General features: G+C 40.3%; 1 protein-coding gene across 3 annotated transcripts in view; it reads left to right on the top strand.

Moving 5' to 3' along the window:
• VPS13A (vacuolar protein sorting 13 homolog A) overlaps positions 1-25,646 on the top strand; it is a 195,267-nt gene that overhangs the window by 149,683 nt on the left and 19,938 nt on the right. For all 3 annotated transcript variants that reach the window (XM_066617808.1, XM_066617807.1, XM_066617809.1), the window contains 14 exons: positions 1,766-1,919; positions 5,105-5,251; positions 6,279-6,360; positions 8,610-8,679; positions 12,068-12,176; positions 13,517-13,630; positions 15,812-15,954; positions 16,044-16,125; positions 19,679-19,792; positions 23,462-23,537; positions 23,628-23,791; positions 24,112-24,157; positions 24,360-24,483; positions 25,445-25,559. In XM_066617808.1, coding sequence (XP_066473905.1) covers positions 1,766-1,919; positions 5,105-5,251; positions 6,279-6,360; positions 8,610-8,679; positions 12,068-12,176; positions 13,517-13,630; positions 15,812-15,954; positions 16,044-16,125; positions 19,679-19,792; positions 23,462-23,537; positions 23,628-23,791; positions 24,112-24,157; positions 24,360-24,483; positions 25,445-25,559 — 1,540 coding nt within the window. The remainder of the gene's footprint in view (positions 1-1,765; positions 1,920-5,104; positions 5,252-6,278; positions 6,361-8,609; positions 8,680-12,067; positions 12,177-13,516; positions 13,631-15,811; positions 15,955-16,043; positions 16,126-19,678; positions 19,793-23,461; positions 23,538-23,627; positions 23,792-24,111; positions 24,158-24,359; positions 24,484-25,444; positions 25,560-25,646) is intronic.

Raw genomic sequence — 25,646 nt, 5'->3', positions numbered from 1 at the left:
TTATATATGTTTGAAATGGCTGAATACAAGCCAGTTTTTGGGTAATTTGATTATTGTAGTGTTATAGAAAATTCTTCATAATATAGGGCTGTCTTAAAATTTCCCATTATCCCCCAACCTCAGTTTTGCTGTCCCATTTAAAGGTGGCAAAAATAGGCATGGGTGTTTCAAACAGTTTTTGTGGGGATAGTTAAGATTGTTGAAAAGTGGTATATAAATTGTTAATAATAATTGTGGAGCTGGTGGGGTACCTGTGACAGTAACAGCAGCTATCCTGATAGCCACAGTTTGCCCCAAAAATGCACTGTGAGTGATACTACGTAATCATGTAATTTCATTCATTAGCGCTTTTGGAGGAAAAACCTGATGGCTGCCAGAAAGCAGCCACTGTTGTCCTCTACCAAATTGTCAGTGGAACCAAGCAATTTTTGTACCCGACCACCACCACTATAAAAAATTAATGGAGACAGAAGTTCTCCCCAGGCAAATTTCAGTTCAGCTGTAGCTTAAATTAGACTCCCCCCCCCTCCCATCATTCTGTTTCTTTGAGTGTCTGCACAATGGGTACCATCCATCCCAAGTTAAGCACTTAGATGTGCTTACAATATAGATTGGGGTGTCAAACATAAGGTCCACGAGTTGAATACAGCTCACAGAAGCTCTTTATCCAGCCTCCATGATAATAGGGTTCTCCCAGTGCCATTCTTTCAGCAGGGTAGCTTCTGCTGCAGTGTCACGTGACAGACCACCTCTTAACTGCTGAACTGTGAAATGATTCCTCAGAAGAAGTGCCACTGTTGAAAGCATGGCCTGTGTGATAATTGGGCTCTCCCATATCCTGAAAATATGGTCAAGATTTGGACATTTGCAGCTAATGACTTTCTATGTGAGAACAAAGTGCTTATTTCTGACCATAATCTGCTTAATGACATGATTTCCTGCTTAATGATGTCACTTTCAGCCCTTAGCAAGCTCCATAAACGCTATTTGATATGCTATATGAAATGAGTAACACTCCTGATATTGGCTGTATTATAACTTATAATATTAGATTGTGACAAGGGACAAGGAACAATTCATTTATTTAATAACTTAAGCTTCATAATGTGCTTTTCATTAAGGCTGTCTGGAAGAACAGTAAATTGTTCTACAACATTTAACCTACTAAAATTAAATAAATTTACAAACACACACAGGAAGTGTGGTCTGGAGATTAAGCTTCTGCCTTGCCTGAAAAACCTAAGCAAGATCAGTTTGGGTTTTGCCTTGGATGGGAGACTGGAAGCTGCCAGCTTGATTAGATGGATGATTCTATGAGTTAATTTTTTAGAATAATACTTGTAAAAACCCCATTTGAAAAAAAAAGTGGTTCATGATCAGCATGGCTATATAAATTGTCTTCTTTCTATGTGACTCAAGTCTTTGAGTCTTCAAGGAAGGTGATATATAAATACTGTAAAAAATAACATAAATATATAAAACCACAAGTGAGGCTTTGTATGTATGATCCAACCAGTGTTAAGATCTTTTATATGCAATTTATTTCAACAAGTTAGTTAAGCATGTGCCTCACTTCCCTATTTAAATTAAGGGGACTTTTAATATAATTAAGAATATTTATACCCTGCATTAAAAAAAATTACAGAGAAAATTAATTTGTTCATACCAACAAGTTTACAAAATCCATTTTAATTTGATGAATGCTGCATAAAGTGAAACTTTCCCTTGGTCTCTTTTTTGTTAACTCATTATTTTTGTTTGCCAGTTCTGATATAATTTGGGAGACAAAGCCCAAGAAGAAGTCAAGATGGAGGCCTCTGAGTGTGAAGCAAACTGAATTTCTCGAGAAAGAATTTAAAGAATACTGTGATCTATCACCCACAGAAAATAAAGTAGTCTCATTGGATACTAACATTCCGGTAATTCTGAGAAACTCTTCCATATCAATTTAAAAACAAAATTGTAACCTAAAGCTTAGTCAACCATTTTTTCTCTCACCCCTCTTTTTCTGCCATATCTTGTGTCTCTAATTTGTTTTGCCACTGAGCTGTTAAAGTCCAAGTTTATGAGTGTTTAGAAGAAAGTCCTACTAACCATGCACATAGTAGGGTCCTTTATTTGCCTCATATCTGAGGAAAAGAACTAGAACCCTTATCCTCAGTAGTTAATAATAATTAGTTAATAATAATAGTTAATAATAGTTAATACTTAACTCAATAGTTAATAATAATAGTTGTAGCTATCTTAGAAATATGTCATTTTTTTCTTGCATCAACAAATGGCTTCTTGTAAAAATAGATTACTATTTTTGAGAGCTAGATGGGAGAACAGCAGGTGGTAGGATAACTTTTCCCTCCTGGTGAGAGTGCAAGATAAGTGAAGGTCCTTTGCACAAGTACACAAAAGTAAGCCCCATTGAGCCTGATAGGACTTATTTCTAAGTAAATGTGCACAGTGTAAATGCCTGAGTCTCATGCACCTTCCCATCTCTAGTTCTCTTCTTCTCCAGTCTCAGTCATTCTTTGTGGGATGTGAGGTTTTGCTGCAGTATAGCACAGGATGAGATTTATGTTAAAAATTTATAGAAATAAACTTGCCTAACAGAACATTCATTATTGTAAACTGTACTGGTTGCATCAAATTCCTTGGAATTTTTCACTGGTATGGTGAAATTTTGGAACAAGTAACTGCATTACTTATATTTTTCAGAACTAAATCTGATTTGCTACTTAAATAGAATATGTGAAAACAGATAACTTTGTCGGGAATTTTCAGCGCTTATGGACCATGGGGAACCAGGTTAACTAGATCTGTTTTTTAGAGGAACATAAGAGGCTTGTATTTTACCTTCTAGGTGATTCTAAACAGACTTGTAAACATGGGTGGAGTTTGCAGTTCCTCTGGAAACTGTCAGTTATGTTTATCTCAACAGGGAATTTAAGCATGTTATTCAGTTCTTAAATGCCTTCCGTGCATGTGCTGTATTCACTGTTCTTTTTGATGTTTATGCCAGTGGTAAAAATCCACGTTTCATTCTCTTCTACCATAATTAATGGGTTGTATCCAACCCCCACCTTTTGGTCATGCTATTTCGTGCTTGAGTGGAGTATCATTTTCACTGAATTCTTTGACCCCCTAAATCCCTTGTAAATTGTCTCCTTTGGCTCCTCCAAATCCCCAAGAGGGATTTGACCAAAATTACATTTCTCCTCCCACTTTGCAGAAGCACTAGATAGCACAAGCAGAAGCGGTGCTCTCAGTTGGATGCTACCCACTTGGCCCCCTTCTGGCTACAGATCTGTGCCCATGGGCAGCCCAATCCTGAGCTGCCTGGGACGCCCTGCCTCGGCTGCACTGAGAATGGCTGCTGCCGGATCCTGCGAGCCCCGGGCTACCACGGGTGACACCTCGAGAGAAGGAGATTTTTGTCCCCTTCTCCCGGGTAAGGTAAGCAGCCCCGCAATGAGGCTACTCACTTTACCGCCGACCAGAAGGTTGGCGGTAAAGTAAAGGCACTCGTGTAGGGTGCCTAGCCCTCCACGAGTGCCTTGGATTTGGTAGAGCCGAACTCCATGGACTCACCCCCGCCCCGTCCCCCACCTCCCTGTCACGCCTCCCCTGCCCTCTCTTTGCCCCCTGCCGGCCTCTCCCCTCCCCGGTCCCCCCTGCCCCACTCCCCGCCCCACTTACGGTGCTGTGGCTCAGTAGTCCGGGAGACCGCCGAGCCACAGAGGCTGGGCGCTTGCCCCATGCTAGCCCGGTGCTAGCCCAGCACCAACCAGCGCTGGGCTAGCAGGGGCAGTAGCTCAGTGGTGAGACTTGCAAATGTGCCTTATGGCACATTTATGACAGTGCGCGGTGACACAAAGCTGTGGCACTGAGCCCAGGATTGGGCTCCAACTCTGAGTTGCACCCTAAATGCACCGATGGTTAAGAATTTGATCTCTACTTTGAAACACTAGTTGTTTATAATATTAAGATTTGCAGAGTTTTGAAGTTTGCTTTAAAGTGTTGAATTCCTGAAGTTCAATTTCAGAAATCGGAAGTCTTCTCAGACAACAAACTCGTGTTACTATTAGTAACAAAATTTATTTTTTAAACTGAAATTTACTCAGCTAAATGTAAGTACTTTTAAGTTATACTTATTTCAACATGAAATCTAAGCATATTTTTAAATGCCTCCAGTTGAAATAAGTAGAACTTCAGAGTGCTTAAATTTGGCTCGATGGTGTCCTGTGTTTTTGGTTGGAGGCAGGGCTGTATGATTCATAAAGCTGACTGGGCTGAAGCCTAGGGACCATGAAGGGACTAGAGGCCCATCATTTTTTTTCTGTGAGGCACTGTTACCTGCGCCCTAGAGCTCCAATGGTTAAAGGCACTTTGTGTTGCAGCAATATGTATACATACATGTTTATCCATTATACAGGTATCCCCTGCTTTCTGATGGTTCATTTTTCAGCAATCTGCTCTTTTAACACATTTCAATTATACCCAGAGGTCAAAAATTCAACTAATGGTCCACTCTTTCAACTTCACTCTGCTGTTCTAAAGGCTAAAATTGCCCTCTCCCATGTTTATTTGCATATGACATGTGATTCAAACTGTTTCTTTGTGTGTGTGTGTGTGTGTGAGAGAGAGAGAGAGAGAGAAAGAGAGAGAGAGAGAGAACGAACTCCGGGCTTATTCCCATTCCTGAAGGCGTTAATGAGAGTTCATTTGCAGAAATCTTTGTGTGATGGCAGGAATTTGTAAGATAAAGAAGGCATTTACAGTTTGCTAGCTACGTAAATAAGTATTGGAAGCCACATTTGTAAACTAAAAAAAGACAGTGTTTTGCTTTTAAACTGTTTCTGTTTTTCACCACTGTTCCAGTCTCTATCCTGTAAAATTAGCAGGGGACACCTATATAAACTCTATATATGTATGTACTGCAGTCTAGTACTTACCATACCAGGATCAGGCTGTCAGCTGTAGTGGGATGAAAGACTGAAGTGCTGGAGGGGGCCCAAAATACCTGAAAGCCCAGGGGCCCAGCCATGGGTTAATACTGCCCTGTTTGGAGGGCAATAAGATATGGCATTAAGATTTCTTTATTATACAACAGGTTTGCTTAACTCCTACTGGTAATGACATGAAAATACTGGAGCCAAATGAAATCCCTGTGAGAAGAAGCTTTTTGCCAGCTTTAAAAGTACAGTATAGTACATCTGAACATCAGGCATCATTCAGAGTCCAGATCTACAGAATACAGGTATGTGTTAGGGTTGCCAACAATGAATATTCAAAAACTTTTCTTAACCTGTTTAAGACAAGAGATATCGATAAAGAACAAGGTGCTTTCTTCCTGAGCATTCACTTTAATACTTCTAACTAGGATTTAAACATTTTCTCTTATTGTTTTTTAATAACTGACTTTATTGAAACTTTTTAAAATTAAAACATCCTATAATTTAGCATTTTCAAATAAAAATCTGTGCTTAAAAATAAATTTTTGTGCAAAGTCTGTTAAGTAATTATTCTGTACAAATTTATGAACATCTGAATTAGGCCTGCAAAGCAAGTTAATTCACAGCCCAATCCTAAACTGCATGCACAGCCGGTCCACATGTCCTGTGCTGCATCTAAAGCAACTTAAGAGGTGGCTGGAGGGTAACCTTGGGGTGAGGGGATATTTTTCTCCTTACCCTGAGTGAAGCCCTAGCCACCCCATGGGGCTTGTCGAATCTGTGCCAGCTATTTGGCTGGTGCAAATCTGAGAAGTCCATGTAGAGCTGCCCAGGCCAGGGATGGGGTTAGGATGTAGTGTGCATCACACCGCCAGTCCTGCCTGCTCCTGGACTCTTTCTGCTTCCTTTTCCATCCTCCCCCTACCCAGAAGTGCTGCCTAGTGCAAACCTACCTCTGCCAGTCTGCCTGCACTGCCTTCGGGTGTGGCACCAGCAGGCTGGCGTGCACCTTTATGCTGGTTCTGCCAGATTGCTAGTCATTGCAGATGTGCCTTACAGCTCATTTGCAACACTCAAACGCTTTTGATTGTGCTGTCTGGAAAAATACTGAAATTTTAACTTCATGGTACAACCTGTATTCAGTGTAGAACCTAGTCAACTATTGACTTCAATGGATCAAAATTCTCTATTTTTTCTGTTGAAAACTAGAGTGAATAAACAGTATAATTGTAAACTGTAAATTAGGACATTTATTAAAATCACAGCTAAACAAAACCATTTGCAAAGAAATATCTAACATGTATCATATTGTCTTGTCATTGCCTTTATCAGATACAAAACCAGATTACTGGAGCCATATTTCCCTTTGTATTTTATCCTATTAAACCTCCTAAGTCCATCACCTTGGATTCAGGTTTGTTAATACTTTTAACATATTATTATATTTTCTCAGCATTAGTACTGTAGATACTTGCCTATAGGGCAAGAAATTTCTGCCAATAAATCAAGCTTAAATCATCACCTCGCCTTATCTGCAAGATCACTCAGGGGACAAGGCTTTTCAAGCATGTCACTGCACTTGGGAGAAGCTATGCAGAGATAATTAGAGGGCTGTTCACCCCAGCACTGTCTGTTCTACTGGCTGTCTGCTGGTATTCCTTTGCATCTTTTTAGATTGTGAGCCCTTTTGGGACAGGGAGCCATTAGATATTTGATTTTCTCTGTAAACCGCTTTGTGAACTTTTTGTTGAAAAGCGGTATATAAATACTGTTGTTGTTGTTGGCTGTTAATCTTCCTGGCAACCCCTCCACCAGCAAGCCGCAGCCAAAGTTAGCCTTTTATTCTCCTCCTGAGAAAAAACAGCAAGGCTTCCATTGAAATCAAGCAAGCCTCATTCTCTTTAGCGAACCCTGCTGTAGCCTCGTTCCATTTTACAAATGCTTGGCAGAAGTCTGTTTTTTAAAAACACTAGAATGTAATCCTCGCTTCCATTTAAGACAAAGTCCCAGGCTACAATTCAGTGCACCATTATTTAAGAATAACATCCATGGAAAGCAATGAGTCTACTTCTGAGTAAATAGGGTTGCAACTATGTGCAGCTTGTTGCTTGTCTTTTCACTGTGAATTGAATTGTATGCTCCTAGTTATGTGTTATAAAGTTTTATATCATATGTAGAGTCTCTGGCTTAACACATCAGGCATCTTAAAGAAGGATTTGATTAATGGTTCTCCTGCAGTGGTTCTCAACCTTTTTTTCACTTGCAAACCCCTTGGCAGCCCATTTCCGTAAATTGTTCCCTCATATTAGCAAAATGTTTGTAATTAATATGAATAATATGAACCCTAATCTCCTCGATATGAAAACCCCTACTTCATGTACTCATCTCAATATTTTCTCTTTTTATCTGTTTGAAGAACTGAAGACTATACCTTTTAACTATTTTGCACCAGAAATGTCTTGAGAAATTCTTGGTGATTGATCACTTTCTATATTATGTTTCAGCTTTTTTACTGTGCTGGTTTTCAATCACTGATTCATACATGAATTGATCACCAAAAATTAGCTATTGGTGAGACTTTCATAGCCAACTAGCTACCTCCTTTCCTACTTTGTTGGCCCTGCAAGGCATTCTGGAGCAGCACTTGCCATTATTCAATTCTTTTTCAAGCACCCCTAAAGGTTCTGCCAAAATCATGTACATGTACCCCAGGTTGGGAACCACTATGGAAGTCCATGGAAGTAAATCATTCGTAGCAAGGTCAGAAAATGACTAACCAATAGGCGCAATAGAACAATTTCTCTCTAGTGTTATTCTTTGACAAGTTCTCCACTAAAGTGAAAATAAAAATGCAGCTGTTTCCATAGCATGTGTTGCTGTCAAGTTAAAATTGTTCCAGATTCCTCCAAATTCAGGAAGGAATATGCAAAATATGCAAGTATTAATCAAGTCCAGTTTATTTGCTATCCAAACAGGAAGTAATCTGTGGCAGTACATCTTCTGCCATGTGTATTTTCCCCAGAGATCGGTTTCTGACTTAAGACAATGGAAGAGGCACAAGTTTCCCTTGAAACTATTACCTACAGATCACATCTGCAGATGATGCAAGATTGTCAAGTAAGAGTGATGTACCCCATGAATTGGGAGCAGCAAGGAACTTGAGCTGCAGTCTTACACACAACTACCTGGGAATAAGTCCCTTTAAGTCAATGAGACTTATGGCACAATCCTCAGAAGTAAGTCCTATTTTGTTCAATGGGGCTTACTCCCAGGAAAGTGTGGTTAGGGTTGCAGCCTTACTTCTGAAGAGACATGCCTAGCTAGGACTGTACTGTCAGTGCCCTGAGAGAAGCCTGAGAATAGGAAAATAATGAAAATACCATTAAAATAATGGGCAACTGAAGTTAACTTATCTGCTGGTCAGACAGCATCTGCAACTTCACTGATCTACCCATTCAGTGTATATCTGTTGTACTGAACACAGTGAAAATATATTGGGATAGTGCACTTGGTTATTGGTTTCATTTCTTGTATTCTACCACCTTGGAACATTGGTTTGTCCTATTCTTCCATTATATCCTTTGCCTTACATTTCAAAATAAATGAATTCCTACATGAGTTTGTGTCAGCCCTGTACTCATGTTTTCTCTGGAATTTTCATAGAACCAAAACCATTTACTGATGTCAGTCTTGTCATGAGAACAGCAGGACATTCGCAGATATCCCGTATAAAGTAAGTGCATTTTCCTTTTCCATTCCTAAATTAGCATTAACATTTAGGAACATTCTGCAACCCTAAGCATGCTTATTCTGTTTGGATTCAGTGGGACTTACTTCTGCATAAGCATGTCTAAAATTGGGTGGCATCTTTCTAAGGATGCCTTTCTAGTATTAGTTGTAAGTATGTGGTGTTGAAATCAGTAAGACTTGTGTAAACATGATTGAGATTTGGCTAACAAGAATATCAGTGGCGTAGCTAATGAACGTGTAGCCCAGTGCGGAGCTCAAAATGATGCCCCAGAAGTGATGTCACAACCAGAAGTGACATCATACCCGGGCTTTTTAAAATTGCAAATTGGGGGGAAACCTGCCTCCTCCCCCCAGCAGTTCACCACACACTTGATCCAGCACCTCTCCCCAGCCAGTAACATAGCTAAGGTATCTATCTGCTACCTAGGATTAAAGAAGATGTTGTAGCCTCCCCATGACAAAATCAAACTTAATTAAGTAAATAAATAAAAAATGTGCCCCTTATTGGTTAGAGACACTGTGCTGGGGTGAAGAGGGATGGTTATTTTCTCCATGCTAAATATAAGAGGAGCACCACTTGAAAAAGTGCCTCATTAGCAGGAGTAGCTGTATTATGATACATAGAAATAAGAGCTGACTCATATTAACACCTTATTTGTTCCATGCAGTATCATAATAACATCTCATTGGTTCTCAGAAAAATCAGTCTCAAAGGTCTGTTTTGAGTTAAAGAAATCCACTTTTTGTTCCATAAGACAGTTGTGTTTTTGTTTTCTGGTTAATTGGCCATAACATTTGATAGAATATAGATATCCTAATGTGGATTGTTTCATTGCATTCAGCATTAAATTTCCTTTCCAATGATATATAACATGATGCTATTATTCATACATACAAAGATTTTCACAATTTTGGTCACTAGTGTAAAGCTCAACTTGTTACCCCCTAAAGCTTGTTGCCCAGTGCGACTGCTACCCCCTGCGCACCCTTAGCTACGCCACTGAATCATATAGGCATTTCTAACATTTGTTTATTTTATTGTTTATTTTTTATTTATATCCCACTCTTACACTCAAAGAGCTCAAGGTGACATATGATTCCTTCCCTTTCATCCTCTCAATAACTTTGTGAGGTAGGCTGAGACGGATGGACAGCCCAGTCCTACACTGCACTGCTACATGGTCTCCGCTTTATCCAGTGCAGCTTAGGAGCAGACTGAAGGTCCTCTCAGGGTAAGGGGATATTTTTCCCCTTACCCCAAGTAATTCTCCAGCTTACCCAATGGTGCTACTCGAGTCTGCACAAGCTATTTAGCTGGCACAAATCGAAACAGCCCCTTCCTTTCAGGCCTGAGAAGGAGAAGAAGATAGTGTGGAGACCTGCTCCTATCCAGCCCCATTCTACTCTCCCCTGCCCAGAAACTCCCCCTCCCTGCCTCCATTCCACCCTCCTACTGCCCTCCGCCTCCTGGTGTCTCTTACCTCTGCCGGTGGTCAGTCCTCAGGATACAGTGTCAGCAGGGGGACACAGGCCTCCCTGCTGGCGCTGCTTACTCTCTAAGTACTGCAAACGTGCATTATTTTTTATTTTATTTTTTTATTTACAAATATATACCCCACTTTATATCCCTCATGGGCATTCAAAGCAGCTTTATGGCAAACACCCTCAGCCAGCGCAGGTATCATTGTGCTGGTAGAGGGGTACCTTTCAGTGAGCCTCATTTTTATGGGCGCTAAAGATAGATATATGCAGACATCACGGACATATGCAGATTGAGTATACGTGCATGTATTCCAAATTGTATATGTGTTAATCACCCTCCACCCCAGGCTTTTCTGAATGCATGTCTTCATTGTGAATCAAATGTGGATCTAATAATAAAGCAACAGTTCTACACAAGTTTTGTCCAATACAAAGTATCTGAATTATATTAAGTCTTGTGCTAAAGAATTAATCCAGAGTTGACAAATGCATTTAAAGGCAAAAAATTGCAGAAAATAAAAATTTGAAGAGTATTGTGAAGATTAAAATAAATATTATTTCACTATCCCTGCAATGGGAAGAAGACAGTATCTGTTAGGGCAACTGAGCAGCTCTTCCCTTTCTGGTGTCTTAGACATTTTGGGTGAAGCAAAGTTCTTAATTCCTACAAAAGCCCTCACAGCAAGAACAGATTCTCCATTCTGGATGAGAAATTTAGAGACACATATCCTCTCTAAAGCAGATGGTGCATCTGTCTCAAGATGCCTTGATTCCTTTAACATGTCCTGTTTTGATAGTGCATTCTAATAATCTTGAGACTATGTCTCTAATTTTCAAGCAGTGCTTGGTGTTTACCAGCAGAGGAGAATAACATCCAGGAGCAGGAGTGACTACTGTCCTTGCCTGTTTTTAAGGCATGCTGAAGACCCTGGAGGGTGAGAGCCGGGTCCGCACTGCTCAGCAGTGGCAGCAGGAATAAAGGCTAATGGCAGAGCCCTGATCTAGTGGCATTCACCATGAGGACTAGGTCAGGCAGTGCTTGGTTGGTGGACACTGAGAGGTCCTGATTCTGTCCAATAGCAAGAATTTTTCTCCTGGACAGTGCTGTCCTAAGGAGAAATCTGGTGTCTCGTCTGATCAACAACTGAAGGCACAAGTGCACTTACTTAACAAGGTGCTGTGCATTGGAATGTTAAGAGTAAAGGTTGTACAAGACCTCCTGTTGCAACGTTGGTAGCAAAGACGGTTGGTTGGGTTGTAGAACATTAGAATTAACAGCCAACAGTTTCTTAACTGAAAACTAATCCCTAAATGAAATTCTCAACTGAAACTGGGAAAATCTTAACTGACAAATTTCCTTATGGCGTCCAACAATTCTGACCTGTCTGAAGGGGCAGGAACATCTTAGACCCTCAGATTATAGAAGGATATCCTTCCCTTCTCAATCATGATTTGAGGAACAGTTCAAAGCTCAGATGCAGCAATGGATACAAGGAACAATTGAGAAGTCTGTTGCTGTACGAATGCAAAATGCTGGCATTCCTCAGCTGCAAATTAAGTCTTATCTAGGACACAAAGGACAAGGCAGAGTGGTAGCTAAACACCCACTGGTCCTAGTCCTGAATCGACACAGTCTTCTTAATTCAGGGGTTTTTCAGCCTCAGAACATAACATGTCACCACACAATCGCAAAAAAGAGGAAAGTTGTAAATGTCTTAGCCATATTCATAAGGGACAAGGGCAAAGGGCTCCAATCAAGTTTAAAAAGTACAACCTTCTTCCTGGTCTATATCTAATTCCTAAGATGAGTAAAGTTCAAAGGAAAAGGGCGAGTTGTCAGGTGATGAGGCTGTGATGTTGAGGTGTTTGACAGCTTTCTACTCTTGCAGGTATTTTAAGGTCCTAATTCAAGAGATGGATCTCAGATTAGATCTTGGATTCCTTTATGCATTGGCTGATTTCTTTACACTTGCGGATGAAGTGCCCAAAGACCAAGAGGTATGAATTCCTGAAAGCCCGTATGGCAGGTCCTCACTTAAAGTTGTTTCTTTATAAATTGTTTCATTTTAAAGTTGTTGAGGGGGGGGGATCATTAATATTAGAAGTGTTTTTGGTCTTTACAATATTTAGAAGTTTTATGTTCTTCTAACCAGAAATATGCTGTAGAAACTGAACTCTTGTTTGCATATATCAATTAGCCTACAGTAAAATTAGTTTCATTGTAAGTCATTTTGCTTAAAGTTGCCATTTCCAAGAACCTATCAACAACTTTAAGTGAGGACTTCTGTATTTCTGTCATGTATTGCATATTGTGTGATAAGGTGGAGTATAGTTGTCCTAGAATGCGTTTAAACGCAGTCAAAAACTGAAAATATATTCAGTTTCTTCCAATAAGAAATAGGACGAGATATTCCTACACCTTGATATCAGTATAGAATGTTTCCAAAAAATCCAAGTATAGAACATATAATGTGTGACTGTATATTATTTATCTGCCATAAAACTATTAATGTACATTCCAGCTTTTATAGTTACTTGTCAAGGTGTTTGCGCTTCAGCCTAGTCCTTCAAACAGTCAGCCCAGCCAGCTTTTACTTCAGCTGCTCGACTGCAAACACATGGTTCACTTGCCCTCTACTACAAGCACTTTGATTCTTATCTCTTCCAACTATCACAAATCGGCCACTCTGCTGCTTACAACTTAGGGCATCCTTGCAGATAGCTCCGCAGTGTTCTAACAAGTTCGTTGAGGCAATTCTCCCCCCATATCAACACAATTTATCAACATAGTTTCTTGAACTTAAAGGAATTTTAATATAAAAACAAGCAAGTAAAGCAGTACCTTACAGAAGTCCCTTTACCTTCAAAGGAGGCAATCACAAGATGGCTTTCAGCAGAAGTTATGTAATAGCAAAGGCAGCAAAGAAAATAAACATCATCTAAATATCTACAGCTATATGCTTACTGAACTCTTAAGTTCAGTTGGTACTCCAATGACCAGCAAGGCTCCTGGTTGCAAGGCTAGGTGGCTGCAAATGCTCACTCTGACTTAAATACAGTGTGTTGCTTAAATACGCTTGTCATTTCCAAATTAGCGAATGCCACAGAAGACTCAACTTAACCCTTGCAAATCTTTCTCTACTCTCCTAAGGTCCCTAATCCTTTGTATCCTTTACAGTATCCTTTACCTAGGCACTTTATACAGACACTTCTTCCATTACCCAGCTTATCATGTCTATTTCAGCATCCCCTCTCTTCTTTTCCAAATATTACACAAAATTAAGGAGATTAAACAATCTCTGTGACGTTACTAATATTGTCTTAATATGTATTCACAGATAGAACTGTTCAAAAAAGATATAGAAGCTGTACAGGATGAATTGAAGGATATATCATCAACTGATACATCACAAATCAGCTTATATGAATATTTTCATATTTCTCCAATCAAGGTATATGCAAAAATGTATGGGTTTTTGAACATGCAGTCAGGGAACAAGAGTTAGGCTCAAAATATTAGGTGGGTAGAGCACCTTAATTTCCAAATTATCTGACTTCAAGTTGCGTATTTCTGCAGAAATTCTAGCTATTTGGGCAGAGTCCATTACCCAGGGCAGAAAAGAGGGATTAGTTTCCAAATGCACCAGTACCTAAAGACTTCTGTACTACAGATTGTATTCTGTAGAGATCACTGTGCAGACACAGTATGGTTGCTGCCTGCACAAAAAGCAAGTGTTGACAGATTCACTCACCAGGTGTAAGTAACCTTGACTCTCTAGTAAGAAGGATGCCCAGCAGCATACATTCTGTTCCTTACCCTGTCACCTCTGGCTTGGAGAAGTAAGAAACAGCAGCAGCTTCTTCTGTTTCTGACCTTCTACATTCCTCAATGCAAATGACAAAAATGTAGGAGGAGAGGTTGTTATCAAGCACTGGCAATTATTCATTCATACATTCTTCTAAAGAGAGACTGACTAGTATGTCAAATCAATACAGTCAGTCCACATCTTACACAAGTGTTACACATCTCAACTGCACCTAAAGATAAAATTGTGTACACTCAAAATTACCTTGAAAATCCTTTACATCCAAAAATAGTACTGGCTTTTTAAATACTGAGGGGATAAACAAGAACTGAAACCCACTGAAGGAACAGCAGCTTCATTCTTGAATATCATACTCACTCTGGGCATGTATTTAGTAAGTGGAATGGTGGGCAGAATCACCTGCACTGTTTTAACTGCTGTTTGTTTGCTAAGCACATGTAGTTGAATTCGTGTAAGTAAGATTCAGGCAAACTGTTTTTCTGGAACCCAGCTGCAAATATTTCACCCTCTGTGGCTATTGCTGCCAAACTGGTAGTGACTGGCATGTAGCAAGAAGAGCAGGCACTCTTGCAGAACAGACCATTGCAACTTCAATCTTGCAGAAAGATCTTTGGGCAGAGGTGATTATTTCATTAGCAGAACTGGCTGTAGTTCCAATTTTTCACTTTTCACCATTTTTTAGTAATTTGTCCAGCTGTTTCAGGACTTTACCCCAATTTATGTGAATGAGGGTTTAACTAGGAGGCCTGGCCAATCCATCCATGGGGTCAGCTGACGACCCAGTCATAAAGGCAGCAGCACCACCTGGTGCAGTGGTCCCAAAGCAGTTACTGCTGCATCTTGCAGCACTGCAGCAGTCACCAGAGGTCTCCTTGGAGGAAGGGGACTTTCGTCTCCTTCCTCCAGGGAAAACCCCAAGCTGCACAGTGGGGTTTCTCAAGTATGAACTGGCTATTTTGTGCCAGCGCAAAGTTGAGACACATGTTGAGCTGGAGTGCCCAACATGGAGTTCAGGATCAGGTGGACCAGAGCTCCGCCATTTCTGCCCCGGTTCTTCTCCTTCCCCAAAATGTCTGCCTCCAAAGCCCTCACCACCCCCCAGAGCTCTTACCTAGCTCATGGTGGCATCCGACCAGCACTGGGCTGAGCACCAAGTGGTGCTGGGCCAGCATTGGCGCTGGGTGTTGCAGGCGTGCCTTATGACACATTTGTGACACCCAGTGCCAGCCCAGTTTAGAATTGGGCCTTAAGGCAGTTGCCTTAGGCAGCAGGAGTTTCCCACTTCTGTCCATCTGCTAATCCTCCTCCCACTTCTTAAATTGGAAGTGGAAGCTGGGAACAGAGTGGAAGTTTGGAGGAAAGGAGGGTGGTGGACAAAGCTGAAGAGAGAGGAGGAGGAGGACAGGAGACTGATGAGCAGGAGTGTCTCCTTCACCCTTTTCCACTCCGTTCTCCTTTTCTTTTCCAGTCCAAGGAATGGGAGGAATAGAGACCTGTCATATCACCAGGGAAGGGGGGCAGCATTTGACAGCCTGCTTCAAATCTCAGGACTTCTCTGACCAGCCTTGATTTCAACACAAATTCCACTTATATCGGAATTCAGAAGCAGTTCTAGTTTATACGTATGTGTGCCCCAAATCAGTCTAGAAGAAAATGTTTACAAATCCATGTTACCATTGGATGTGAGAGCAGATCCTCGTGAAATGTTATGGAAAAATTATGGGGATAACTAATAATGGGGAGATCGTAATAACTAATGGAGAAAATAACAGAAATATTGTATCTTCTGATTTCTTTTTCTTTTAGTTACATTTAAGTTTTTCACTCAGCACTGGTCATGAAGAGAGCAACAAAGAGAAAGGCAAAGAACTGATTCCAGTTCAGTCCCTAAACCTCTTGTTAAAGAGTATCGGGGCCACACTCGCAGATGTTCAGGATGTTGTTCTTAAGTATGTAGAATATATTCACTTGCTTGATTGTAATTAGAATATTGAAAAGAATTTGTTTTACCCTAATTTATGAGATTTGCTTGTCCTAGGTTGGGATTCTTTGAGCTCAACTATCACTTCTGCACCACACAGCAACTGCAATGGGCTGTTATTATGCATTATTCAAAGCAGGTTAGTGTAAGCTAATATAAACAAATCATTTCATTGTTTTTTCTATGTTGTTAGAACACTATTTTTTTCTGTATACGTATTGTTTATTGTTTGATTGGAATTCTTAGCACAATGAATTGCATGGTTGAAGCAGAGTTTTTGGTGTTTCAGATGAATCAGCCAGAAATGTTACACTATCCCTTTAAAATGAATTGCAATACTTTACATTTCTAGTTATTTGGATACTCAGAACTATTCCTTTTTGTTTTACAAGGATGATTTCTATATAGAAAGGCAACACAATCCCTTCTTATCAACAAGTACAGGTTGTCCCTTGTTATCCACTGGAGTTCCGTTCTGGAACCCCTAGTGGATTAAAAAGAACAGTGGAAAAAGACCCACTTCCAGGTTTCTTGCCCCTCCATTGCTCCTAATGGAATAAGGTTGTGCCTCAACATCCGCAGGGGTTTGATTCTGGGACTCCCTGCTGATACCATAAAATGTGTTAAATAAAAGCAGTTTAATAAATTAAAGTGCATCTCTTTACAACTGTGGTTTAAAAACTGCTTTTCTTACTGTCGTAGAGAGGCAGTCAGCAATTAGAAATGCAAAGTACCCCCTGACTTTGCCTGGCTCAGCTGAAGAATGGAATGATAGCTTGCATGACTGTCTCTCTACAACAGTGAGAAAAGCAGTTTTTAAAAACTGATTTTAAAGGAATGTGTTTTTTCCCCTTCTCCAGGGATCAGCACATTCCTTCTCATTTGCAGTGGCCATTCGTGTTGAGTCAAATCTGTGTATAAAAAATCCTTGTATAACAAGGTTGGACTTGTACAAACAAAGCTTCATTTAAAGTTACTTTTGCTCAGCATGCCAATTTCAAACTGATTATTAAATACAGTTTTTATTTGGTGATGAAATCCTAAGTGATGAAAAAAAAATTAAATGCCTCCCTTTTTAGTAATGAATTAAGCTTTCAAGTAAGCTGTTAAAATTATTGTGATCTGTGTCACCCTGTTTTTGTAGTCGGAGTGATAGCATGTTGCACTGATTGGCGAGGCAAAAACCCAGAATTAACAAGCATCTCTACAAGAAACCTACCCAGTATCTGAACCCTTCCTTTTACCTTTTTGGGGGGTGCTGTTTGCAGTTATTCCTTCCCCTTGCTGTTGCTCATCACTATTTTTTTACCTCCACTTTCAGCTAATTAGGGATCATATAGTGAATGTGATATCATGCAGGCCACATGAAGCCATTATAGTGAAGGCAGTGCTTCTTGGACAGGTCAGATTGTTAATCCTAATCAGTCAGAAAGATGTTACACTCCTTTAAGAAGGAGAAAGAAGATGAACCACAACCACTTATTACAGTGTATAAGCTATGCTTTGCCTCCCTGCACTTTGTTGATTACCTCCTTTCCCTAAAAGGGTCATGCAAGAGAAATGGAGCTTTTTCTCTGAGGGCAGCATCACCACTCTCTGATCTGTCTGTTTCTAGGCAAACCCTTTTACCTGCTTCTTCTGTAGCAAAATTTAATTCATTGAAGATGTATGTGTATTTTTTTTTCTTTTGCATCTAGCAAAAATGTTTGAGCAATCAATTGCCATTCAACTCATCTTTGCTTAAGAGTAGACCTGTAAAGTATACCAAGGACCATATTTCATGTTTACTTTGTGTAGATCTGTGTATGTACATATTGTTCCAGCATCTGAATTAACTGAAAGTATGCAAAAGTAGCTCATTTAAATCAGCCATGGTAGCTTCTATGATTTTTTTATTGGAATCTGGGAGATCGGCTGCAGGTGACATCTGTAACTCTTTAGCCATATTTTGCATTGTTCTCACAACCCAGAAATATATGCAAAATATAATTCACCAAAAATTAGAAACCACCTTTCTGTTGACTTTCATCTTTAAAGATTGTGTGAGTTTCTTGTTTATATTATTGGTTTGTGTACTTGCTCCTGTGAGATCATATACTCCTGTGAGTGGTGTGCACCACTTAACAACTGTTTGCTTAACGGTGATCCGCATATACAAAGTGGTCAAAACACAACAAAGAGGCTCTTAATGAGGCGGTCAGGTCTCCCATTGCCTGTAGCAGTGTGTGTGTTTACACAACAAAGAGGGTCTTAATGCAAAGAAGAGACAATCTTTCTCTAGTAGCCTATGCAGCCAGCTAGTGTCTGGCAGGGAGTGTCTGTTTACACAACAAAGGAACAAGATAGGGTTAAATGTTTGCTTATTTATTTTATTTTATTTTTATTTTAAGAAATTTATACCCAGCCTTTCCCATGCCAAAGCAAATGTCTAAGGTGGCTTATTGACCTAATTACATAACAACGGGGATTGGAGAACATATCCCCATTATTAAGTGGAGCACACCTGTAGTTTGAAAATATATATATATTGTTTGTTTTTAAGTTATACCCTTCTTGTTTGCATCAGCCACACAAATAAAAACCATAAAATCAACAGTAAGCTAAAATATCCACACATCCAATATAAACAAAACTAATTTCAGGACCAGCAAAAGTTACCTCATCCCGTAAACTTTACAAAAGACCCAAGTGTTAACTTGGCCACCTCAAGGAGCATAAAGTAGGGCTCAAAAAGGCCTTCCAAGGGAGAGAATTCCATCAGGGCTTCTGAAAGAAATTTTATCAAGGGGATACAAAGTTTCTTTTGGGCTCCTTCCCAAAGGGGAGGACATGAAACAAGGCCAGGGAAGGCTGGCAACAACCAGAATAGTTTTTGGAGCCCAGGTCAACTGGGCTTCCCACTGGGGAGCCCAGCTCTACCTGTCCATGCAGCATCGGCAGCTAGATACAGTAATATGGAAAACCAAACACACTCCTAAGTCTCTCTAAAATCTTTTAAATATAGAAAATCATTGCAGAAAATTAGCATCATTATAGTTAGGCTTGCCCTAGGTGGAAAGTATCCTGTCTGCACCAAAACATACTTCTGCAGCAGCTATAGTCCCGAAGCTGGGACCTTGATGTCTATACATTCTTTCATGGATAAGTGGATCCTCAAGCCAAAGAGCTACTTTAGCAGACCAATTTCCTTCCAGATTTGACACTGTGTTAAGGACTGTCATTTTCCGTAATGCCAGGTCCTGAAAATGTCCTGTTTCTAATAGATACTTGCTTTATCTTTGAAGACAAAGTCATCTGGAACAGAGCCTCAGATGTAAATTGGAGCTTGTGGGCAGGCATATACAGTCAGACAACCTTTCACTACCTAAGTCCCGGGTCATTTGGATAATTAAGGGTTGTTCCTTTATTTCACTTTTTCTCTCAGTCAGGAACCTTATGGATTTCATGCTTACAGTCAATTAAAATGCTGACTTTTAGTGCCAGGTCAGTTAAAAGAAGCCCCAACTCTGTAGGTGTGGGGAATATATTTGAATGGTCTTCCTTCAGAGGCTAATGTAACTTAATTATTTTCTGATCACTATATAGACACCCAGAAATATGCATATGTGGATTCATCCTGAGAAAATTATCTTGTATGCTGTTCCTATGCCAAACATAACTTCTATTTTTCTTTGAAATTGCTTTCATTTTAGGCTATTAAACAAATGTATGTTCTTATTCTTGGCCTTGATGTTTTGGGCAATCCATTTGGGTTTATAAGAGATTTATCTGAAGGAGTTGAAGCATTCTTCTATGAACCTTACCAGGTGAGCTCATAGTGTAATGTTCAGTCAGCACAATCCTATGTCTTGTTGTATTATCAAATCAAGAAGAATTTCAGTCATTCTTCAATCCAGTCTGAGGCAACTAAGTAAATGAGCTATTCCCTGGTGGAGGCGGGGGCATTCCTCACCAATGGGATTGTCCTTCGCTGCTGCTGGAGGCAGGGCCAACAAAAAGGCGGACGGAGCTCCACAAGCACAGGGATCCAGTCCCCAGACCGTCCCTGCCTCGCTGGAGTTCGGTCACCTCCTTTGGAGTTCCTCCTCAGTGATTTCAAAGCGAAAGGAAAGTGGTTTTCTTCAGCCTGTGTCAACTCCCGTCCACAGCGAGGTCGGGTCGGTGGAGTTTTGGAGAGAAAGGAGCGTTTTTGCCTGACAGATATGGCTCAGATTCCAGCTCTCTTCACCGCAGAAACACACCAGTCCATCCTTTACTTACTGGTATCATTTGCTGCAAGATGACAGGAGAAGCATTGCACCATACAATGAAATTTCAGTAACCCTTGGGAAGATTGCAAATTCCATGGGACATCATGCCCTTGCTCAGTGTGCTGAACAACAAGGTGACGGGGTGTAGGAAAAACGCTCTTTGACCCCCACGCAGTAGCACCTTTGGTACTTTTACTGTGTATTAGAGCACAGAAGGGTAGAAAAAGCCTTTTCCTTCTTCCTCACACAGTGCCACCATAGCTGCTTCTCCCATTGTCCTGCCACCAGCAAGACCACTGCAGAAAGAAGACGTTCTTAAACTTTTGTTTCTCTTGCACCCCACCAAACTGCTCATGCACCACATCCAAAGATATATTTTTATTTTATTTCAATTAGTTTTATTTGCTATTTTTCTGAAATTTCAGTGAACATTGATGGCAAACAGTAGAACTTTAAAAATCATTAAATTTTGATAATAGAAGAAAAAATATATTGGCTTCACAGAATTTGAATAAAAGGAAGCATACATACTCATACTACTAGACTCATACTACTGGAGGACACAACCGTGAGGATGGTAATAGGAAGTAGACAGCAGAAAAAGCAGATAAATAGCAAAATCTCTAGATTCCACTTCCTGTTAGCGTTCTCACCTTTATCTCCTTTTTCATTCCTCTAGCAGCATGATACTTGGTTCTTGCTGTTTACTTTCATTTCCAAATCAAAAGGAAGAAGCTGCCTTTTGCGCAAAGTATTTGCAAACAGTCACGAGCTCTTCTGCAGCTTCTCCCTTTATCACCCCTCTTGGTCTGCCTCTTTCGCCTTAATGTTCCTCACCTTCTGAGGCCTCCTTCAATTCTGCCTCTCAAAAACTACACTGTTAAAAGGGCGATATTGGGAGAGTCCAATTATAACATGGGCTGACCACACAATAATTGGGCTCTCCCAGTGCCTCCTTTACAGTTGTGTCACTGTGCAGCTTAGCAACTGATGGTAGTGCTACACAAGCCCAGCTATCATGTGAGCCAGAAAAAGAACTCGCACAGGCCACATCCAACCCATGGGCCTTACGTTTAACACCCCAGTCTAGATCAGGGGTGTTCAAACTTTTTGGCAGGAAGACTACATCATCTGACACTGTATCGGGGACCAGGGGGGAAAAAAGAATTAATTCACATTTCAAATTTGAATTTACATAAATTTACATAAATTTTCATAAATGAATACATTAGAGACAGAACTTATATGAATGAATGAATTTTACTTAGCTTATTTATAATACAGATGAGAACTATAATACAGATACTCTCCTCCCCCCTCCAGAACATGAAGCACAGATTGAGACATAACTTTATCAAAGATAAGAAAAAGTATGGAATACTTAGGAATTTGATTTCAGCAGAATTGGCAAACCTGGCCCATGGATCTGATGGCCACATTCCCCCCCCCCCCCCAACATAAAGAAGACTGTATCAGAGGCAAGGAAAAACACAGAAAAAATTAAAAATAAAAGCAGATGTATGTGAGGGATGAAATGGGAAGACACCAGGGATTTTTAATATTTTCCAAACAGAAAAGAGACCCAAAGAGAAACCATGCTGCCCAAACTCCCATCACACCAGAGTGAGCAGAATTTAAAAAGAAAAAAAAAAGCAGTTATATCTGGGATGAAAGGATTATCACAGGTGACGGAAGGGGAGGCACCAGACACTTCCAAGTTTTTTTAAAATGGAAGCAGAACTAAGCCAGGAAGGGAGGGTAATAACAGCAGGAAAAGGCAGTGATGCACATGGGAGAAAAACAGCAGAAATCAGCACCTGGTGAAGGAGGTTGCAGGCAGCAAAGAAACCAACAAAAGCACAGACTCAAGTCCAGGGCAGGTGTGTAAGGGGTGGAAAAAACGCCCAGGAAGAGGCACCAAATGCAGCTGCTGGGCGCTTGGTTCCTTTGCTTGGTCCCTTTTTGGGGGGGATGGTTGAAGCAAACTTGGTGAAGGCACATCCCTATGTCTCCATGTGTTTGGTGCCTTTTTCTGGGCTTTTTTTTTCTACAGAGCTCACCCAGCAGCTTCCTCCTCCCTCCAGCTGCACTTCGGGCACAACCAGAGCCCCACTTGGCTTCCCCTCCCCTCCTCTGCTCTCACCTCTCTCTCTCTCTCTCTCTCTCTCTCTCTCTCACACACACACACACACACACACACACACACCCTCCAAGTGCCTTCATTTGCTGAGTGCCCATTTGCCAAGTGCCTTCGTGGACAGGGTGCCCATTGGAGATGGGGGGGCTCCCTGGGGGGCTGGATTGGGGGCCCTGAGGGCCGCAAATGGCCCACGGGCTGGGGTTTGGGCACCCCGATCTAGATCAATGAAGCCTAAGAGTTTTCTCATCAATAAATATGTCTCTTCTTTGGATGTCTCTTTTTTGACTGTTTTCGACTGTTTTCTTAAGTAATAGCCGAGAGCAGCAGTTTCAAGTTATAACTTACTACTATAAGTGCTTGCGGTGGAGGGGCGAAGGCAGGCACACGATTTCCATGATCATGCTGCTGCCAGGGACAAAAGGGGTTTTGTTGTACTTACCCATCCAGAGGATGTGGGGAGCCTGCAGACACCTCAAGCCTCAGGAAAGCTAAAAAATAGCAATTGAAACCATTTCCATCACAAAACCTGACTTGGATTGTGATAGCTATTTTTAGCTTTTCTCAGGCTTGTGGAGCCCTGCAAAGGGGTCCAGAGGATCCCCACACCCAGTAGAGAGCCAGTGCTTCCAGGGGTAAGTACAAAAAAAACAGGGCAGCAACATGATCGTGGCAGTTGGATCACTGCCTTCTCTATAGCCCTGCCCCTTAAAGGAACAGAGACAGCGCTTCCCTGGCTGCTGTGTTGCAATGCCCCAGTTTAGGGATCTCTGGCCTAGAGAGATCTTAACACAGAACATACTTGTTTGTCCTCTCAAAAAATGGGAAGTGTATTTTATCTGATTAGCTCTTCAGTAAGTAATGATCCACTCCCAAAACTTTTCCAGCTATTGGAGCTTACTCTGTGGGGAATCACCTTTTCCAATTTCATTTGGTATAGTTTCCTAGATAGGTTTCTTTCTCTTTGATCTGTTCTTTTATCCATGTTCTAAACCTTTGCTGTTGTAGACTAAGGGTAGGAAACCAAGAAAGATAATACCATTCCCTTGTAAGAAAAAACATTTCCTTTTTGCTTTTTTTTTTTTCAGGGGGCTATCCAGGGTCCTGAAGAGTTTGTGGAGGGAATGGCACTAGGACTTAAGGCCCTACTTGGTGGTGCTGTTGGTAAGGAATGACCTGAGTCAACATTGCAAAGTGATTTTAATGAGATTCTTGTTTGTATTTAAATCTTTTCTATGATTTCTCTTACGGCAGGTGGATTAGCTGGTGCTGCATCAAGAATAACTGGTGCTATGGCTAAAGGGGTAGCAGCAATAACTATGGATGACGACTATCAGCAGAAGCGAAGGGAAGCCATGAATAGGCAACCTACTGGCTTCAAAGAGGGTATCACACGTGGAGGAAAAGGCTTGGTGTCTGTAAGAAATATTGCATAATACGATTAAGATATTGAGTGGTTCCACTAGGCTTGGGAGATGCATTGAAGATGCACACACAAGTTGCAATAACTTTTATTGTATTTTTTTCTTACATTCACGTGCTCATGCAGTAACCTAGGTGTTGATTAGGACTTAGAGTGAAATTTTATATAAGAGACCACAGAAATAAAATGAATTTTAATTTAATCCATTACTTTCTTTGACGTTTAAATTATTAGATTTTAGTCTTAAAATTAATAAAAACGTGTATGAAATACATTTAGGAGCAACATGAGATTTCTTTCTGTTTTATCCCACAGGGTTTTGTTAGTGGAATAACAGGAGTAGTAACAAAACCAATAAGAGGTATGTTTGTTCTCTGCTGCATTCTTACTGTTTATCTGAACATGAAATGCTTTGGTTGAGAGATGCTTTATGTAATAAATAAATCAACCTTTCCTGTATGCATGCTATTTAATTATATATAAACTGTGCTTCATCTATTACTCTACATTTTAAACACTGTTTCAAGATGTTTGATTAGCTTTTTTTACTCCTCCCCTTCCAGGAGCCCAGAAAGAAGGAGCTGCAGGTTTCTTCAAAGGTGTTGGAAAAGGCTTAGTAGGAGTAGTGGCAAGACCGACTGGAGGAATAATAGACATGGCCAGCAGCACTTTTCAGGGAATTAAAAGGCAAGAATAGACTGATTGCAAAGACCAGTCTTTTCATATTGCAGCTGCAAAATCTTTTTATATACCTTTTGGTAACACTATTGCAAATTATTCTAAATAATTGTGCCCATTTTATCTTTTTTATATTATTGAGTGCTCCTCCTATTAGTGTGATAACTAAATCCATGTCTAAAAGCAGTTGTGCCATCCTGTCCACATACTTCTGTCAGTGAGGTGTGTGTGTGTGTGTGTTTAATTGTGAAATACATATCTATGGCAATGTGGAACATAATACAGGTAATAGTAATAGTAGGTATCATTTCAACTTATGCACCTCATCCAGAAATGTTCAGGTTTTTAATATACACTTTAGGGCTCTTCTTCATAAGTGGATTTTGCTTTTGTGACAAGTGGTATCTAGTTGGTTGCTGTACATAAACATGAAGGGGAGCTCTAAATGTACACATGTGAATTGCATTCTATTGAATTGAATGGTATATTTCCTGTGCATTTGGAGAACCATCTCTGCACTGAAAATCTCAAAGGAGCAAAGATACGTTGAACTGAGGCATCTAAGTATAATATCCATAAAATAATTTAATGCTTCTATGGAGGATTGGCAGCCCAATCCTATGCATGTCTACACAGAAGTAAGTCCCATTAGAGTCAATGGGGCTTACTCCCAGGAAAGTGTGGATAGGATTAGGCTGTGAGTCTAGTAGGTACTGTTAGTTACTTCCAGTAGGTCTATTTGACCAATACTTGAGGAATAGTCAGTCTGTGTTTAAAATGCCCTTATATTGATTGCTGGAAGCTAGAGAAAATAAATTCTCTCAAACTGAAAATTCTGTGGAAAATTTACCCATATCTGATTTTGTTTTGCATGAAAGCTTAGAATGTATTTACATCTTTCAAAGTATTCATAAAAATTGTAATCCTATCCTTATGCAATACAAAAAGTCTTAATTGTTTTTTGTTTTAGAGCCACAAATACTTCTGAAGATGTCACAAGTCTACGTCCTCCCCGCTTCTTTAATGAGGATGGAGTTATCCGACCATACAGATTAAGAGATGGTGCTGGAAGTCAAATGTTACAGGTAACAAAATATGAGTAGATCATTTGTTTTCTAGAATTATAAAGAATTACTTCTATTCTGTAGTGTTTTGATATTTGGTAAAGGAGA

This window comes from Tiliqua scincoides, chromosome 2, assembly GCF_035046505.1.
Source record: "Tiliqua scincoides isolate rTilSci1 chromosome 2, rTilSci1.hap2, whole genome shotgun sequence".
NCBI classification, from domain to species: domain Eukaryota; kingdom Metazoa; phylum Chordata; class Lepidosauria; order Squamata; family Scincidae; genus Tiliqua; species Tiliqua scincoides.
The sequence above is the reverse complement of the archived record's forward strand: the minus strand, read 5'-3'. Positions and strand labels throughout refer to the sequence as shown.